Source organism: Salvelinus sp. IW2-2015, linkage group LG20 (genome assembly GCF_002910315.2).
Source record: "Salvelinus sp. IW2-2015 linkage group LG20, ASM291031v2, whole genome shotgun sequence".
Taxonomy (NCBI): domain Eukaryota; kingdom Metazoa; phylum Chordata; class Actinopteri; order Salmoniformes; family Salmonidae; genus Salvelinus; species Salvelinus sp. IW2-2015.
Genome location: NC_036860.1, coordinates 3,241,694 through 3,261,666, shown reverse-complemented (window position 1 = coordinate 3,261,666; position 19,973 = coordinate 3,241,694). Strand labels below are relative to the sequence as shown.

At 43.1% G+C, this 19,973-nt stretch overlaps 1 protein-coding gene across 1 annotated transcript; it reads right to left on the bottom strand.

Moving 5' to 3' along the window:
* Positions 1–1,954: 1,954 nt before the first annotated feature.
* On the bottom strand, positions 1,955–2,924 carry gadd45gip1 (growth arrest and DNA-damage-inducible, gamma interacting protein 1). Its single transcript, XM_024012160.3, has 2 exons — positions 2,477–2,924; positions 1,955–2,358 (listed from the first exon to the last, which is right to left on the bottom strand). Exons 1-2 carry the CDS (start codon positions 2,875–2,877, stop codon positions 2,061–2,063), a joined length of 699 nt encoding a protein of 232 aa, XP_023867928.1. The 5' UTR covers positions 2,878–2,924; the 3' UTR covers positions 1,955–2,060.
* Between the last annotated feature and the right edge of the window lie 17,049 nt (positions 2,925–19,973).

Below are 19,973 nucleotides of genomic sequence, written 5' to 3'. Positions count from 1 at the left end.
CCCTGATAAATTGAGGCTGTTCTGAGGGCTAAAGGAGGAGGTGTAACTCAGATATTAGGAAGGTGTTCTTAATGTTTTGTATACTGTGTATATACTTACCTGCTACTTCCTTGATGAACTTAATCAGTGGATCATGACATCACACCCAGTGTCAATCATGGGGCAGCAGGTAGCCTAGTGGTTAGAGCGTTGGACCAGTAACTGAAAGGTTGCTGGATTGAATCCCCGAGCTGACAAGGTAAAAATCTGTCGTTCTGCCCCTGAACAAGGCACTGTTCCCCAGTAGGCCGTCATTTTAAATAAGAATTAGTTCTTAACTGACTTGRCTAGTTAAATAAAGGTTACATACACGGTCTGCACAACAGTGTGCACTATGTAAGGCCAGGGTATAAATATTTTACATTCTTATATACTTTGTCCATTTACATGGAAATTCATTTTGTGAAGTCAGCATACAAATACACAAAATCTATAATACATACATGATCTAATTGTAGGGTGTACACCTAAACTATTGGGGCCAGTATCCCAGACACAGATGAAGCATAGTCCTGGACTAAAAATATATTTTCTAATGGAGATTCTCTATTGAACATGCTTAATCCAGGACTAGGCTTCATCTGTGTCCGGGAAACCGACACCTTAGGGTTGCAATGATATTCAGGTATTTTTAACATATTGAGTCAGACCGAGGGTCTTGAGACCATGACCAGACCAAGCTTGCATTTACTTGGTCTCAAGTAGTCTCAGACCAACCCTCAAGATCAAGACTCAATTTCTGGTGTATACTATATACAGCCTGCRGATTTCATATGGTTCTGGATGGTGGTTTGCTAACCCCATGCCTAGCCTCATCCCTTTAACCATAACCTAACTTTAACCAATTTCAATCCCCGTGTCTTTGGATCTGACTGTTTTATGTTAATCATATCTCATACACTGAACAAAAATATAAATGCATCATGTAAGGTGTTGGTCCCATGTTTCATGAGCCAAAATCAAAGATACACCTTTTCCATATGCACAAAAAGCTTATTTTTGTGCATTTTGTTTTTACATACCTGTTAGTGAGCCTTTCTCCTTTGCCAAGATAATCCATCCATCTGACAGGTGTGGCATATCAAGAAGCTGATTAAACAGCATGATCAATACACAGGTGCACCTTGTGCTGGGGACAATAAAAGGCCACTCTAAAATGTGCCGTTTTGTCACACAATGCAATGCCACTATGTCTCAAGTTTTGAGGGAGAGTGCAATTGGCATGCTGACTGCAGGAACATCCACCAGAGCTGTTGTCAGATAATTGAATGTTAATTTCTCTACCATAAGCTGCCTCCAACGTCGCTTTAGAGAATTTGGCAGTACGTCCAACCGGTCTCACAATCGTAGACCACATCTGTGAACTGCCCGAAACTGTATCCTCTTTGAGAACTCTAAGGAGTGGCACCATGCAGTTTCACTGCAACAACTTGCAAGGAACCCTGGCCTKTGCTCAGAACCCCACAGAGTATAGCTTTTTGCAGCAGTTAACAAGGCACACCCCCCCCTCCTTGCTCAGGGCATTCTACCTCCAGGGTTAGTGGATGTGGACCAACCATGCAGCATACTTCTACAACTGGTACACACAGAACAATGTGGCCCGCCACCCCTGTATCTAGACGATCCAGAGGACGGCTGCTCAAATGCGACATACAGCTTTCTCTTAATCTGTGTGAGGACAGACTGTTAGTCAAGATTATGATTCTTGTTTTTTCCTGCTGTCTCTGGATAAGAAAAGTCTGCCAAACAGCTAAATGTGGTGTGATGTGATTTGCCTGTTTTTAATATTATGTAATTTTTTTTCAATAATAAACATGTTTATATCACATGAAAAATCATTCTTCCTATACTAGCTACTAGTCTATAGCTCAGTAAAAAAAGACTCCTGAGTGTCAGTAAAGTATGAGACATTAGACGTAGTGCGTTTTATTTATTACAGCAGCCAAACTCAAAACGCACAGTTGACAACGACAATACATTTACAAAGTTGACTAAATAGTCATATTTACAAAGTCAGTGCCTTATGACGAGGAAGCAGCCGAGGAAGCAGCAGGAGGGACGTGGCTCTGTTCTTCTTTTAGTCTACGTTTCATCAGCTTCCTTTTCTTCTTCTTCTCCTTTTCAATTTCACTGACCATCTCCAGGAACTTGGGGCTTCGGGGGTCCATAGCGTAGCCAAAGCGTTCTCTGGCCTCAGCTAGCAGCCTTTCACGACGGGCCTTCTCATCTTTCAACTTCTGTTTCGCCTCCCGTTTTTCCTTCCTCCAGTCAGCCACCATCTTAGGCATCTTGGCCATATTGGCTGCAACCAGTTTCTCTCTGCAAAAGAAGATAGGAGGGGGTGTTAGCCAAGTATCACATTGCGTAGAAACAAACATGTAACTTGACAGGTCCTAAAAAGATAGCTAGTATTAGCTTGATTAGCATGGATGTTTACCTCGCGAGACGTTTCGCATTGGCTTCCTTCGTTTTTGCCTCGACGTTCTTCAGCATCACCTGGAGCGGAGGGTTCCATTCCCTCTCCTCTGCTATCATCTCCTCGAGCTGGGCATGGCTGGGCCACAGCTTTGCAGGGTCMATTCCCGACGAAGAGCCATACCGGCCGAATAGCTTGCGGTCATACTTCGCTGTCTTCTGCCATTCCGGAGTTTTCTCGCTTTCTCTATCTGGTATGTATGGATCTTTCAAATTTAATTTCAGTGGTTTAGGGTTATAATTTGCTATCTGATGTAGAASCCCCCAGTGTGAGCTMGCAGGATTATATGATTTTAAGGGTGAAACCCCTCGAATAGCCCAGCTAAATATTGCTGTCCTCCTGCACAACATGGAGGTCGKCATTTTTTTGTGGCAAATTTCGGAGGACCCTCGTTGCGTCAGATTTGATTGCTCATAGCTGACTACAACATCGCCTGTCCGTTATTCTTGTCATCATCATAAGCAAGAGGATCATAGAGGTATCGAAGGTGCTGTGACAAAAGACAGTCTTGCCAATTCTGATTTGAAACTCTTAGGCTATAGGCCTAGTCAGTGTTATAATTAAAACAAATATTATTGTGTTGCCAAATTATTATCCATAGCATATAATTMAAGTTTAGGTCAAAATTGCCTTCATTTTGAAAAGTAGTACCGTATGCTACAGAATGTGGGCTYTATCCAATCAGTCTTATCAGTGGAAGTCATGCTGGAAAAGGTAACACTATTTTAAGAGCTCATGTGTATATGAAATAGGGCTATGCTCAATAACTGACTTATTTGTTGTGATGATCATATCAACATCTCTCATGAGTCCACCATCATACGCTCTTGCAAGCCACTTTTAGTTTGAAAACTATTTTTTCAATGGGTTTGAGTTTCAAATGTATAAATTAATCTGGGGYAAATGTTCTTTCAAGATCCAAGTGGGGCCTGGAACCAGCAGTGGGCAGGTGGGCAACAGAGCAAAAACCAGAGCCAGGGGAGAAGTATAGACTCTTTCACACCTTTTTGAACATTAGGAATGCTGTATGGGGAATTATGCAGAAAACACACTTTGAAAGAAAGGTTCTTTGTTTCAACTTCTCCCCGCTTTCCTCTATTAGCAGCCCCCTCCCACAACTCCTCTTTTATTTRAGATTTATTTTCAAGAAGGGGAGATAGAACAAATGGGGGGGGGGGGTCTTGAGTGCAGCACTTACTGAGACAGATGTCACCGCTTTTGTGTTGCGGGAGCTGCGCAAAACTCTCCATCGTCATTAAAGATGTAGGGTTCCCATGGCAGGAGGAGGAGAGGGGTGAAGGTGGGGGTGGGTATGATAGAGGCTTAATTTGGCATAAGGAGCAATCCGGTGCCAAGCTCAGGGCTTTAGGGATCAAATCAACGTCAGTCACTGGCAAATAGGCTTGTTAGCAGTTAGAAGATATGGGATGGCATGGCAAGCACATTGCCTTGGTCTATTTCTGACTGAGGGATATATAGATAAAGATTGAACAAAATTAAGTAGGACATCATAAAATAAACCAATCTAGTTATCACAAAAAGCTATCAYAATGATCTGAGGATCTGTAAATAGATAACAAAATATGAACTGACTAACATTAACCCAAACTCATTTTCTATGCAGGGACCTTCACTTCTAGAGTTACTGRGTGGACAAGATGAGTTGAGTTGAAAAGGAGAGAAAATAACTGAACCACATTAGTGGACAAGCACCTCCTGCCTGCTGMCTGTAAAGACATCGAGGTAAGTGATGGTGTGGATGAGGATAATGTACATGGTATCTACTGGGGAMTGTTGGCAGAGGATGGGAAAAGCAGGAGGCCCTGGCACCAAACATGGCTTCCCATGGAGAGTAGAGATGGATGCATGAGGATTGATTCAGTGTTTGCCAACCCCAGTGAGTGCAGCTATAGAGGACATCCATATTGCCTTTTGATTAAATATTAAAATGTCTCCACTCTTTTATAAACACATGTAAAATGAATGTTTAAATTYCATGAGTGTCACTGTARCCTTRCTCATTCCTGTGACCCCTTCTACATTGCACTCATTTAATCTTATAATTTTGTCTTGTGAGTTCTCACGTGGTGTACAGATGTACATTAAGTTTGGCCACTTCAGCAGGATGCCAGGATAAACGTTTACCTCCACACACACACACACACACACACAAACAATGTCCAGTGGCAGTCAGTGCCGTTTAAGAGGAAGGAGGACACTTTTTTTTCATGAGCATGGACTTATTTCTATTACAGCATATTGGATGACTGTCATTTATATTCCATTCACCCAATTCACCCAATGTAACAGTGATAGGTTTAGGCTACTACATGATACTCAAATTTCCCCTTTAACCATCATGTGGTWGCTACAACCTAGCCTATGAATGAAAYTTTACAACGTAGGTGCGCACAGGTCAACATTTTTTTTTAGGTGACAGACAGTGACACATGGACAGACAGAGACACATTCAATGCCGCCTTGRACACTCTTGCCTGCATCTAGCTGATATAGGATGTAATCATTAGTCCCAACAGTAGAACATCAAAATGGCGCCGACGGATAGGGCTGCTGTGCTTCTAGCTCTTAGGAAACTTTGCAGTATTTTGTTTTTTTATGTGTTATTCCTTACATTTTTAGGCCAGAATTTTTTTTCTGTTATTACATACAGCCGGAAAGAACTTTTGGATATCAGAGCGGCGGTAACTCACCAGCATTACCAGCATTACGACTAGGAATACGACTTTCCCGAATCGGATCCTTAGTTCGTAATCCCCAGGGCAATTGAACTGATTCCAGAGGCTGACCCAAAACACCGCTGGCGGGGGAGAGGTAGTGAACTTATAGTTCGACTTAGGAGGCYCGCACATCACTCACCACTTCCGAGTATATTATTCGCTAATGTTCAGTCTCTGGATAATAATGTTGACGAGCTCATGGCGAGGATTTCCTTCCAGAGAGACATCAGGGATTGTAACATACTCTGTTTCACAGAAACATGGCTCTCTCGGGATATACTATCTGAGTCCGTACAGCCAGTTGGGTTCTCAGTTCATCGGGCAGACAGGAATAAATATCTCTCTAGGAAGAAGATGTATGTTTTATGATTAACTACTCATGGTGTGATTGTGATAACATACAGGAACTCAAGTCCTTTTGTTCATCCGACCTAGAATACCTCACAATCAAATGCCGGCCGTATTACCTTCCAAGAGAATTCTCTTCGATTATAGTCACAGCTGTGTATATTCCCCCTCAAGCCGATACCACGACTGCCCTGGACTTTATACCAATTGGAAACCACATATCCTGAGGCCGCATTTATTGTATCTGGGGATTTTAACAAAGCAAATTTAAGAAAAACGCTCCCGAATTTCTATCAATACATTGACTGTAGTACTCACACTGCTAAAACACTCGACCACTGCTACTCCAACTTCCGGGATGCCTACAAGGCCCTCCCCTGCCCTCCCTTCGGTAAATCTGATCACGACTCCATTTTTCTCCTCCCTTCCTATAGGCAGAAACTCAAACAGGAAGTACCCGTGCTAAGGACTATTCAATGCTGGTCTGACCAATCAGAATCCACGCTTCAAGATTGTTTTGATCACGCAGACTCGGATATGTTCCTGGGTAGCCGCTGAGAATAACATCAATGAATACACTGATACGGTGACTGAGTTGACAGGAAGTGTATAGGAGATGTTGTACCCACTGTGACTATTAAAACCTACCCTAACCAGAAACCGTGGATAGATGGCAGCATTCGCGCAAAACTGAAAGCACGAACCATCYCATTTAACCATGGCGGGGTGACTGGGAATATGGCTGAATACGGACATATTCAATCTCTCCCTCTCCCAAAGGTAACTGAACTAAATGACAATTCCCCATGGCACTCACTTCTMTCATCATGATGTGCTTTGAGAGACTAGTCAAGTATCATATCACCTCTACATTACCTGACATCCTAGACCCACTTCAATTTATTTACCGCCCCAATAAATCCACAGACGATGCAATCGCCATCTCACTGCACACTGCCCTATCCCATCTGGACAAGAGGAATACCTATGTAAGAATGCTGTTCATTGACTATAGCTCAGCATTCAACACCCTCCAAGCTCATCATTAAGCTCGAGGCCCTGGGTCTGAACCCCACCCTGTGCAACTGGGTCCTGGACTTCCTGACGGGCCGCCCCCCAAAGTGGTGAAGGTAGGAAACAACACCTCCACTTCGCTGATCTTCAACACTGGGGCCCCYCAAGGATGCATGCTCAGCCCCCTCCTGTACTCCCTGTTCACCCATGACTGCGTGGCCARGCACGCCTCCAACTAAATCATCAAGTTTGCAGATGACACAACAGTAGTAGGTCTGATTACCAACAATGACAAGACAGCCTACAGCGAGGAGGTGAGGGCCCTGGGAGTGTGGTGCCAGGAAAATAACCTCTCACCCAACGTCAACAAAACAAAGGAGGTSATCGTGGACTTCAGGAAACAGCAGAGGGAGCACCCCCTTATCTACATCSACGGGACTGCAGTGGAGAAGGTGGAAATCTTCAAATTCCTCAGCGTATACATCACTGACAAACTGAAATGGTCGCACAGAAAGTGTGGTGAAGAAGGCGCAACAGTGCCTCTTCAACCTCAGGAGGCTGAAGAAATTTGGCTTGGCTCCTAAAACCTTCACAAACTTTTACAGATGCACAATTGAAAGCATCCTGTCGGGCTGTATCACCGCCTCGTACGGCAACTGCACCGCCTGCAACCACAGGGCTCTCCAGGGGGTGGTGCGGTCTGCCCAACGTATCACCGGGGGCAAACTACCTGCCCTCCAGGACACCTACAGCACCCGATGTCACAGGAAGGCCAAAAATATCATCAAGGACAACAACCACCGTTATTTGCAAACGAGAGTTTCTATTGGACAAATTCTATTATGTTTATCCCCGTTTTGTTCCGTTTGCTTCCATTTAAGAAACGTTTTTCAACAAAATTGGCGGAATGAATACACCTATGCGCTCTCTTCCTCTCGCCTTATCCCTTCGCTTGTGGACTTCAATACACAACACATCAGCTGTATGTGACCAGGCAAAAAACCTTCCAAACCATATCATAACCGCTACACACAACCTACATCGTTGTCACCATATTAGCTAAAGTAAAGTCATAGTCAACATAGCTAATAGAACTAACACGTTAGTAAGCCAGCTACAATCATGCAGTAACTTTACAGTGTACAGTCAGTAAGCAGTTRAGCTCTTACACCGGCAGGCCCCGGTGGCATTAAATGAGTAAAACCAAAAGTTTACCTTGACTTGGAAGAGTTCAAGTGTTGTTTTGGATAGTCATAGCCTGCTAGCTAACATAGCATCCCTCTATTTAAGCAGGGTGTTTGAGTAGGCATTTGCTATCTAAGTAAGTGAAACAGAAAGTGAAAAAAATGACAATCTCTCTCTCTACTTCTCCCTTGCTTCTCCTTCATTTTGGAATAAATACATTTGTTCAAAACTGTTCCAATATTGTCTTTCTCTCTCTTTGACTCAGCTACTCACCACATTTTATGCACTGCAGTGCTAGCTACCTGTAGTTTATGCTTTCAGTACTAGATTAATTATCTAATACTTTAATTGGGTGGACAACATGTCAGTCAGTTCATGCTGAAGTTGTCATAATAACTGTGRAAGTCTATGGAAGGAGGTGAGAACCATGAGCCGCCTAGGTTTTATATTGATGTCAATGTACCCAGAGGAGGACGGAAGCTAGCTGTCCTCCGGCTACATCATGGTGCTACCCTACAGAGTGCTGTTGAGTCTACTGCAGACCTTCATTGCAAAATAGTGTGTTTTAATCACTTATTTGGTGACGTGATTATGTTTAGTATGTTTTATCAAAAAAGGATACATTTTTAAATGTTTTACAATTTTATTTTTATGAAATTCACTGAGGAGGGTCCTCCCATTCCTCCGCTGAGGAGCCTCCCCTGACACACACACACACCATGTTTGGCTTTGATATAACATTTGCACAGTCAGCATTAATATTTGTTGACAAGAAGAAATAACAATCATATGGGCCCAAATATAGTCCTCTCTGTTGGAAATAAACAATGAAAAGTACTTCATCCAGAATTTGGCACCAAGAATCAGATTTGTCAACGTCTCCTCTTTAAAACGAGCTATGAAGACGAATTCCAAATAAAAAGCGCAATGAATCTAAAAATATACCATTTACTAGCAGTGATGTCCTACTGTTTATACTGTAAAGTGAAAAAAGCAACAACAACTGATTGGATGAGAAGGCTGTGCTGCAACGTTTTTGTAGGAACTATGACACATTTGCTATATAAATTCAGATATTGCTTTAGCTTTGAGTTTCCATTTGTCAATTTACCTTGATAAATCACTTGAGTGATCACTGTAAAGTTCAAAGGACAATGGGATATCACATCCAATTGAAAGAGAGGGGTATTTGACTGTGGTTTAGACTGTATTGTAAGTCAATGGTGTAACCAGCGTCTTCATGGTAGAGAGTTTACTGACTGCAGAGTATGGAATAATCCATGTGCAGATTCTATRACTGGAGCATAACTTGTGGCTGTGATCACTCTTACAACTCCCACCCACTAATGTTAAACTTGGACACAGCCCAATTCAGAACTGTCGGCGTAAGCGGTTTTATGGAGGGAGGGGGGCTGGAGAAAATGCGATGGGGGTGAGTGTAGAGCGTTCAGCAGGGAGTGGCGGCGTATTTTACGGTAATGGATGTACCACATGGAGATCCGGTTAGTGATGTGTTTGGAGCGCTACGGGACTCGTGGGCTCAGTGCCCTGCTCCTCTGTGTCTGTGGAAAAAGAGAGAGAGGCTTGTGGCTTTTAAAAAGATTAATCCACCTGGGCTGTGGGAGGGGAGGGGGGGGGGGGGTAATCCAGAGGGTTCCTTTATTTCTGTTCACTTTGCAGCAAAGAGTTCAGTTTTAATGTCAGCCTCACTGCATTTCCTGTGTGCCGTCACATAATCGCTATTGCATTTTAACCAAATTAACTCACACGAATGGATCCTCTTCACGCATATGTAAACAAATACAGAGATACATACATGGGTACATAAATACAGACAGATGATAGATTTAATTTCAAACAACAAAATATTTGGCATCCTGTTACATTGTAGACCTAACAGCAACAGTAGCAGCAACATATCTCTCAAATGGTAAAGGGGTAGTGGCCTGTGATCAAAATATTTTCCTCCAAAAGACGGCAACCGCATTTAACCAATGAGTGATTTTTTAAAATCATTATCCAATGTGACTGGACGTAGGCCTACCATAAACAACCATAACCTACCCCATACCGCTTGTCTTTGGAAGAGCTCAAAGTCTCCCACAATATTGGGAGTCCTCAACCCACCTCTGGCCCAAGCTCTTAATGAGATGATGAATGGTAGCATAAGGAGTGATGGAGGCCCTATCCACCGGTGGCTACTAATTTAAGGAGAGATTTATCAAACGTGGGGATGCACTCCGCTGGGGGCGTGTCTCCATAACAGGGTGCTGGGGTCCCATGAAGATGAATGGGGGTAATTACTGTCTCTCTCCTCCGTTCACAGKCCTTCTTCCCCTTCTCTGTTTCCTGTGGTTCAGGAGCTGGTCATTTGTCTCTTTACACATGGCACACCGTGCATTTMAATGGCACCCCTTTATGTTTCAACCCATCACTTCACTGTGTGGTCATGATGAAAAAGCCATGCTTGTTTTCAAAATTGCATTTCATTCTGTTTTAGAGTAATTGTTGACAACAAATGTGATCACTACTGTCTGTGCATCAGCTCAAGTTACAATATACTTTTGGTTACTAAGAACTCTTGATTTTCCATATCCCTTTATACCGGTYTGGGAAAAACACATTTTARACTTCCACTTCAGTAAGACATTTTTGGCAGCTTATYGCATTTTATCACRACAAWAGAAAAMATATATGCCTACATCTAGAGCCCAGCAAACTCTGAGATCTGAAGCTTGATGTGGCAGATGGATTTGACCTCATATGCTGTTGTATGTTCCATCTCCAGGGAAGTGGAAATGCTGAAGGACTTCCAGCCACCAGCTTGTCCTGCCTGTGTTACCTGACCCAACCAGAGATTCAGACACACCCACTGTCTGTAGCAGCGTGCCAATCCCTGGTACACTGTGATCCCACGGCGCTGAGTAATGTCACACACACACACACACACACACACACACAGTTTTGGGTTATGGGAATGGGGTGCAGAGAGGGAGTTTAAGAGGAGTGCAGGTGGCACAAGGCTGGTTCAGACATCTCCCCGTCGCTCCCTTAGCCACACCGATACCATCTGTCATCAGCGTGAACATCTGCAAACCCAAGGTGCCCTTGTCAACCAATGTTACAGCAGCATGTTTGGTGTTTCCATTAGCGGAACCACAGTGCAGCACCAGAACCAAACATTAGATTTGAGTGCAGTGATTCAGCTGGATTGGACTTGTGCACACTGGGTAAATTCTCCTCAAGGCAAATCAGTCTGGCTCGCATGACATCCCATCCACTGACTGTCAATTTGGCCTTAGTCTTCTCTTTCTTTATGAGCCTTGACTCCTCCAGATTATACCGTAAAACAGATGGCCCCATCCCCTCCTTGTTTTCACTCTTCTTTTGTAAGAATTTGGGGTAACACTGAGTCTGTGTGCATGTTGTATTTTTGGGAAATGTGAATGCATGATGTTGCAGTGTTTATGACTGTCAGAAATATCAGGCTTTACCGGAGTTATTTTACCATCTGCTTCAATGGTAAATATCACTTGGTTGATAGTATCTGCCTAAATAAATATTATAATCATGTGTATTTTACATTCAGATATATTTTTCACTAATTGAACCGCATGTGGTACACAGTGCTGCAATAGTATTCAACACAGACCATGTCTATGCAGTAGTTCTGCTGACTGAGGCCTCCTCTAGCCTACTCCATATGGTGCTGAAGCACTGATCTGAATTACAGCAACAAGATCAAAACAATATGTCCATTGTCCACCATGCACGGATATAATCTCAAGGATTACTCTGGAATGAAACCAACGGCCGCCTCTAAAGATGATACAGAGAATGATATGAGGATTTTACGGAAGGCTTGGCAGAGAAGCTCTTTTTGAGATTCCCTGATCTTTGAGATTTCAAGGTTCTTTTCTTATTATTATCTGTGCTTGCACATGAAGCTGCTAGACTCAGAACATTGGACAATGCTTACCTCCCACAGCTGCCTCTAAACCAATACACATGCACTTGCTCACAAATGTGGAGCTCCCAAACCATCTGCTGAGAGAGTGAGGACGACTCTGTCCAGTTAATTGTGAATTAGAGGCAGCAGCTGAGGATGCAAACTGTGCCCTGGCCATACAGAGTGGTACTGCTGCTCAGTACACTAACAAATCTGCTAACATATTCACATGCACATCAAGATTATGGGGGTCACGCTCTCACACACTCTCCCAAGAACAGAATGAAAGTAGTGGGCAATAATTCATCATTGTTGTTGGGGAACCGCACACAATCTCTATATTGAAAGATTATACATTCTTCAGGGCCACTGGCATGTCATGTCATTTAAAAGGCCTATAACTGTGTTGTAAGTAGGCGTAAGTATATTGCTTTTCAGCTGTTGTGATTATCAGAAGAAAAAAACAAATCTATTGCCAAATGACCTCTCCATCAACAGCAGGCCAACTTATGCATGGGCAGGTTGGGATATGGTCAGTCTGCACTCAGAGGTGTCATGCCCATTGGGGGCACAGGGGCACAAGCTGCGGTCATCCCCCTCTTCAAAGGGGGGGTGGACACTCTTGACCCAAACTGCTACAGACCTATATCTATCCTACCCGGCCTTTCTAAGGTCTTCGAAAGCCAAGTTAACAAACAGATCACCGACCATTTCGAATCCCACCGTACCTTCTCCGCTATGCAATCTGGTTTCAGAGCTGGTCATGGGTGCACCTCAGCCACGCTCAAGGTCCTAAATGATATCTTAACCGCCATCGATAAGAAACAATACTGTGCAGCCGTATTCATTGACCTGGCCAAGGCTTTCGACTCTGTCAATCACCACATCCTCATCGGCAGACTAAACAGCCTTGGTTTCTCAAATGATTGCCTGGTTCAACCAACTACTTCTCCGACAGAGTTCAGTGTGTCAAATCTGAGGGCCTGTTGTCCGAGCCTCTGTGCAGTCTCTATGGGGGTGCCACAGGGTTCAATTCTTGGGCCGACTCTCTTCTCTGTATATATCAATGATGTCGCTCTTGCTGCTGGTGAGTCTCTGATCCACCTCTACGCAGACGACACCATTCTGTATACCTCTGGCCCTTCTTTGGACACTGTGTTAACAACCCTCCAGACGAGCTTCAATGCCATAAACTCATCTTCCGTTGCCTCCAACTGCTCTTAAATACAAGTAAAACTAAATGCATGCTCTTCAAACGATCGCTGCCTGCACCTGCCCGCACATCCAGCATCACTACTCTGTACGGTTCTGACTTAGAATATGTGGACAACTACAAATACCTAGGTGTCTGGTTAGACTGTAAACTCTCCTTCCAGACTCACATAAAACATCTCCAACAAAGTTAAATCTAGAATTGTCTTCCTATTTCGCAACAAAGCATCCTTCACTCATGCTGCCAAACATACCCTTGTAAAACTGACCATCTTAACGATCCTCGACTTCGGCGATGTCATTTACAAAATAGCCTCCAACACCCTACTCAGCAAATTGGATGCAGTCTATCACAGTGCCATCCGTTTTGCACCAAAGCCCTATTACTACCCACCACTGCGACCTGTACACTCTCATTGGCTGGCCCTCGCTTCATACTCGTCGCCAAACCCACTGGCTCCAGGTCATCTACAAGACCCTGCTAGGTAAAGTCCCGCCTTATCTCTGCTCGCTGGTCACCAAGCTGCACCCACCCGTAGCACGAGTTCCAGCAGGTATATCTCACTTGTCACCCCCAAAGCCAATTCCTCCTTTGGCCGCCTCTCCTTCCAGTTCTCTGCTGCCAATGACTGAACAACTACAAAAATCTCTGAAACTGGAAACACTTATCTCCCTCACTAGCTTTAAGCACCAGCTGTCAGAGCAGCTCACAGATCACTGCACCTGTACATAGCCCATCTATAAATAGCCCAAACAACTACCTCTTCCCCTACTGTATTTATTTATTTATTTTGCTCCTTTGCACCCCAGTATTTCTACTTTGCACACTCATCTACTGTCAAGTCTACCATTCCAGTGTTTTAATTGCTATATTGTATTTACTTCGCCACCATGGCCTATTTATTGCCTTTACCTCCCTTATCTCACCTCATTTGCTCACATTGTATATAGACTTATTTTTCTACTGTATTATAGCCAATCAGTGTTAAGGTTTGTTTTACTCCATGTGTAACTCTGTGTCGTTATATGTGTCGAACTGCTTTGCTTTTTCTTGGCCAGGTCGCAGTTGTAAATGAGAACTTGTTAAATAAAGGTGAAATAAATAAAAATAAAAATGCCCCTTCAGATTTGTCCCCCCTTCCCCCCATGTTTTTGTTGTTGTTGTTTCTCTGTAATACTACTAGCCACCTAGCAATTTTATGAAGTTGGCTTTAGCTAGCCCAGATAGGTTCCCAACCTCATAACTAGCTATCAAGAAGACATTTCAGACTATCAATCAAGTTAGAGTAGCTTGTCTAACTATCTTAGCTGGCATACCTGCTGGCAAGGTTGGTAGACTTTAGAAAACCAAGCAATTACTAAATGTACTGAATAAGACTAACATTCCTTTCAGTATTTTACCCAGATTTTAGCAGAGATGCAGAGAAGCATATTTAGTTTTTTTTGTTTTTAAATAACCACCAGTCAGGAAGATACAAACACAAGAGGTATAGATGTGCAGAAAAATAAATATATTTTTGACATAGAATTAAACAAAATGATTATAGCTCTAGATTCCAGGAAAAAGCTGTTTCAGGTGTTTGAAAAATTAAAAATGATTTAACTTCCACCGCACAGCCATCCTCATGTACTTTGTGCCAGTGGCGTGTATTCATGGTGCCAAAAATGTACCAAGGYAAAAAAAAACATAGAAACAATTTTTTATATTTCGTCTTTCTGTGTTTCGTAATTTTCCTTCAATTCTCAATAGGCTGAATGTATCTCATCGGAGAAAGCATCCGAGCGAGCGAAACAGCGCCCCTCTGTATGTGTAGGTCATCTATGTCATACTATCTGGTCAAAAAGATGATGACATTGTTGCCGCCTGTAGCATTGAATGCAATCGGAGCCAGTGAGCTTTTGGCCTCCCTTGATTAAAAAAATATACAATTATAGCCAATCAGTGTTAAGGTAAACTGAGTGATCTCACCTGGGTATGGTCCTGGCGCACCAAAAAAAAAAGTGTCAAGGGAAGCCAGTTTGGATTTGGCTTCCCTCCAATCACATCACATAGAGAGCAATGTGTCATTGACAGAAAAAACTTGAATTGTTGCATCTCATTGTGTTGTTGTTCTCCAGTGGTTAGTTAGCTAGCTAAAATTGGCCCTTTCCTAAATCAGCCATGGATGGAGATAGGGATTTAGACTTGTGGTTTTACTTAATTCTCTGTACTGACCAATGATTATAAAGGCAATTCTGATCCAACCATAAATTCATACATTGTGCCCTTGGCCTGAGAGGATGGAAGTTCAATATGTCGCTAGATGTAGTAGGCTAATGTTAACTAGCTAACATTGCCCATGAAAGGAAGTTAGGCTAGCGAGCAAGCATTTTAACCAGGTAGCCTAGGGCAACAAAAAAATGAAAGCGTGTAGGCTACTGTATGTATGAAAGAGAGGAGGAGGGCATTGGCGTTTCTCTACAAGTAGGGTGTGTCAACATGTTTTTTCTACTTGCACGAACACACACACACAAACACACACACACATCAGTACCATGGACAGCCACATCATATTTAGCTTACTTTGATTGGACTAAATCTTTTTTGGTATCTTTTAGTTGCCACTGTATTAGACTAAGCAGAGGTGATTTGATGATGTTGAAATGTTGAAGTTGAAATGGTGCTGAAATAGTGGAGGCAGCTCCTGTATTCTTTGTGACTTGCGGTAACTCTACGTGGTTCTAAATCAATAATTGTTTAGTGGTCCAAAAACGTCAGATTTTGGGGTACAAAAATCTGACTGTACTTTTAGAAACATGAACACACTCATTATCCTGACTGTTACAGGTTTATAGTAGGCAAGAGAACATTTTGAAAAGTTCCTCTTGTGACAGTGTTGAAGGCTGCATTCTGTAAATTAAATAGGCTACCCAGTACGCAAACAAATGGCCCTGCAAGCAGCTGAACTGCAAGCAGCTCAACATTCAAGATCAGCCAAAAAGTGCCTGGCAAATGGGCTGCTTTTGAAAACAGCACCTGCAAGATATGTGTCCCTCACAAGAACAACAAAAAGTCTCTCTAAGCCTCCCAAAAAATATTGGCACTCTCTGTTTAACTCAAAAGTATAGAAGAAACCCAAGCACAAGCTGAAAATGCCTGTGGGTTTCTGACGACAAAAGTCTCAACTCTACCGTGTAGCAATTTGTCACCTGGCTTGTTTATTTTCTTCTGCTTATTTAGGACTCTCCTTTGTCCTAATGGGCTCATTAGCGGGAGCTTCGTGCCGGCAAGGCGCGAATCACAGGTTAGAGTAATGAGACTCCAATTTACAGGCACCACAACGGTAAATTAGGCTTGGCCCTCAACGTTGGGTAAGCTCACAAAATACAATATGGCTTCATTTTAACTATGCTATTTTCTTAACTCAACTATAGCACACACAAAAAAATCACAAGAAATACAGTATATTATATTCAACAAGGGAATCTCACCATGTTGGAATGTTTTATATTCTTTACTTGAGAGGCAAAAACAACGGATTTAGGAATAGCCAACTGTAGGCTGTGTTTAAATGGTTGCCCTAAGTGCTTACAGCACATTTCAAGTCAGTGGGAGCAAGTTTAGAGAATAGTATGGAACATAAATTTGGAGTCCCAAAGGTTTCCTGTGTTTGGCGTTGGCGACAGCAGGCCTCATGTACTTTCACAGGTGATTTATTGACGGGCCTCCACTAAACCAGTGAGTGAGAACCTTAAGCCAAGAGTTCAACTAAGGATAACATGAACCGACTTTAGGAAACTTAGGGAGCTATGGGATGTAGGCTGCAGTCATTGTCTTGTTTGGTAGAAGTCRTCTAAACCTATTATGTATAATTAATTACAACTCAGAGATGGGAATTCAATATTTAATCTCAAATTGTGACACTTAATAGTTCCAGGCCTTACTTCTCACCCTGAAACCTGTAGTAGCCTACAGTGATAACTAGTATGATGGGCCTACACATAGGCCTCCAATGTTTACTGATTTGTACATCGGTTGAGGGGAAAGTGTGTGTGTGTGATGTAAATGCATTCCTTTTTATTTGCTTTCTCTTCACTTTTCAGCCAGGTACTTAAAAAGTGTCAGCCAGGCAGGGAGAGAATGAGCCTTGCTTGATGATGGGTAGAAAGAGAACAGGAGAGAGTGAAAGCTGGACKAAGCGGGATTGGGTGGTATATGAGGGTAGAGGAGAGAGAGAAGAAGGGGGGGTTAGAATTCAAAGCAGATGGTAATGCTGGCACCTGTCTTGTGCTGAAATCTGTTTGGAGCTGTTTTCCACATGTAAAGAAGCCAATCCTGCTTATTGTGGGGGAAAAAACTCAGGTTTAACCCTTTGTGACCAAGCCCTCCCCTGGTCTTCTATCATAATGGGATGCCTCCTCAGTACAGGAGGAGATCCAAAACTGCCTCTTATTCCCTTCACTCTCTCACACCCAGGCCTTGTAGTCAAACAGAGGGTGCATTCATGGTATGAACAGGAGAGAGCCTAATTTAAAGCTTTAATCTGTAGGCCACATGCTGCACAACGCCAAGCACCAAACGGCTGTGTCAGACACAGTGTTAAATGCAACTCGTATTTATTTTGCCAGGCAGACTAAGAGTCTCTTCCAGGTGGTTACATGTATTAGTTTTGACATTACATTTGCCTTCCATCTTTCCCAGGTCATCAGTGGTCAATGAAGCTTCTCCATAAAATCCAATGCAGCCGTTTTTATCTCAATATTGAATCATTTCTGGGTAATAATTAAGTACCTTACTGTGAATTATAACTTCTTTGCAAAGAGCAATTTCTCAAGCATTAATTTTGCTAGGACTTTCTGGGAGTAGTTTGAGTGGGGAGGGGTAAACTAGCTGTTATTGGCAAGAGGTTTGGAACTCTCCTTCTTATTGATGACAACAAGGCACGCCAAACGTACACCAAGGGCATTATGATCATTTTCACAATTTCACAGTTTTATTCCAACCTCATAGTGCGGCAACATTTATACATAAAAAAATACAGGATAATCACATTTTTGACTGCACTGGGCCTTTAAGAAGCTATGGAAATGTTAAGTTGACCWAWWGTTCCACACATGTTAGGGTGGTTCCAAGATGGCTTAGCAGTTCAGACATCATTTTTGTCCTCGTACTGTCTTGTCCTGTATATATATATATTTACACCTTCTTCGCATATCTTATATATATTTTATTATCCAAGAACTCAACTACAAAAGCTTTCCTGCAAAAGCTTTCCTGCAACCCGCCTCACCAATTACAACAACAAAAAAGTATTATTTACCTTGTCGCTCTGGATAAGAGCGTCTGCTAAATGACTTAAATGTAAATGTAAATGTACCTCAAATCTGAAAATCCACAGTGGAAGCTAGCCAGGGGCTAATCAGAAGTTAGCCAGAAAGCTAATCAGAAACTAGCCGAAAGCTAATCTGAAGCTGCCCAGAAGTTAGCCGGTTTGCTGGCTAGCGTTGGTGTTTCAGCTGCCCACGTTTTGTGGTCATCAGCTATTCCTTTAGCTCGATAATCTACCGGCACTTTTGTGCAACGCGARTCGGACCGGAGCATACCGGGCCTTTTTTTTCTCTCAGTTTCCCCGGATTTCAGCCGCAGGCTCTGGACATTTGCACCTTGATTTCGCAGCTAGCTAGCTGCAAACCGTGTGACTATTGGCTTACGTCGATCCCGGAGCAAACTTAAATTATTCCGGAGCTAGCCAGCTGAGGAGTTCCATCAGCCATTCCTGGNTGTCACGATCGTCTATAGTAGAGAGTGAGGACCAACTTGCAGCGCGTGGAAAGTAAGTCATCTTCCTTTTATTTGAAGAGAACGAACACCAAACGAAACCACTTTACAAAATAACAAAACAGACGAACGTGAAGCTAAACATGAACTAGTGCCTACAAGCAACATAGAACATCGACATAGACAATACCCCACAAACAGCTAAWGCCTATGGTTACCTTAAATATGGCTCCCAATCAGAGACAACAATAACCAGCTGTCTCTAATTGAGAACCCATTCAGGCAACCATAGACTTCCCTAGACAACTACACACAACCATAGACACAGCTAGATACCTATACTAAACATAAACCCAACTACTCTAATAAACCCCCTAAACCTTACAACCACCCTAGACACTACAAAAACACATACACTCCCCATGTCACACCCTGACCTAACTAAAATAATAAATAAAACAAAGAATACTAAGGCCAGGGCGTGACACATATACCAGTGGCAAGGCATATGAACTAACAGGTTATAGAGCAAACAGCACAATTATCACAACACATAGGTTGTAATATGGCTTTTTTTCTGGCTTGGCTTCCCCAGTGATTTTACCCACAAACCGCTACTGCTTTGTGCCCCCTCAGATTTTTGGGGTACATGACGCCCCTGACTGCACTTTTAGAAACATGAACACACTCATTATCCTGACTGTTACAGGTTTATAGTAGGCAAGACAAAATCTTGAAAGTGCCTCTTGTGACAGTGTTGAAGGCTGCATTCTGTAAATAAAATAGGCTACCCAGTACGCAAACAAATGGCCCTGCAAGCAGCTCAACCGCAAGCAGCTCAACCGCAAGCAGCTCAACTGCAAGCAGCTCAACTGCAAGCTGCAAGCAGCTCAACAGCAAGCAGCTCAACTGCAAGCTGCAAGCAGCTCAACAGCAAGCAGCTCAACTGCAAGCAGCTCAACTGCAAGCAGCTCAACCGCAAGCAGCTCAACCGCAAGCWGCTCAACCGCAAGCAGCTCAACAGCAAGCAGCTCAACTGCAAGCAGCTCAACAGCAAGCAGCTCAACTGCAAGCAGCTCAACCGCAAGCAGCTCAACCGCAAGCAGCTCAACCGCAAGCWGCTCAACTGCAAGCAGCTCAACTGCAAGCAGCTCAACTGCAAGCAGCTCAACCGCAAGCAGCTCAACTGCAAGCAGCTCAACCGCAAGCAGCTCAACCGCAAGCAGCTCAACTGCAAGCTGCAAGCAGCTCAAC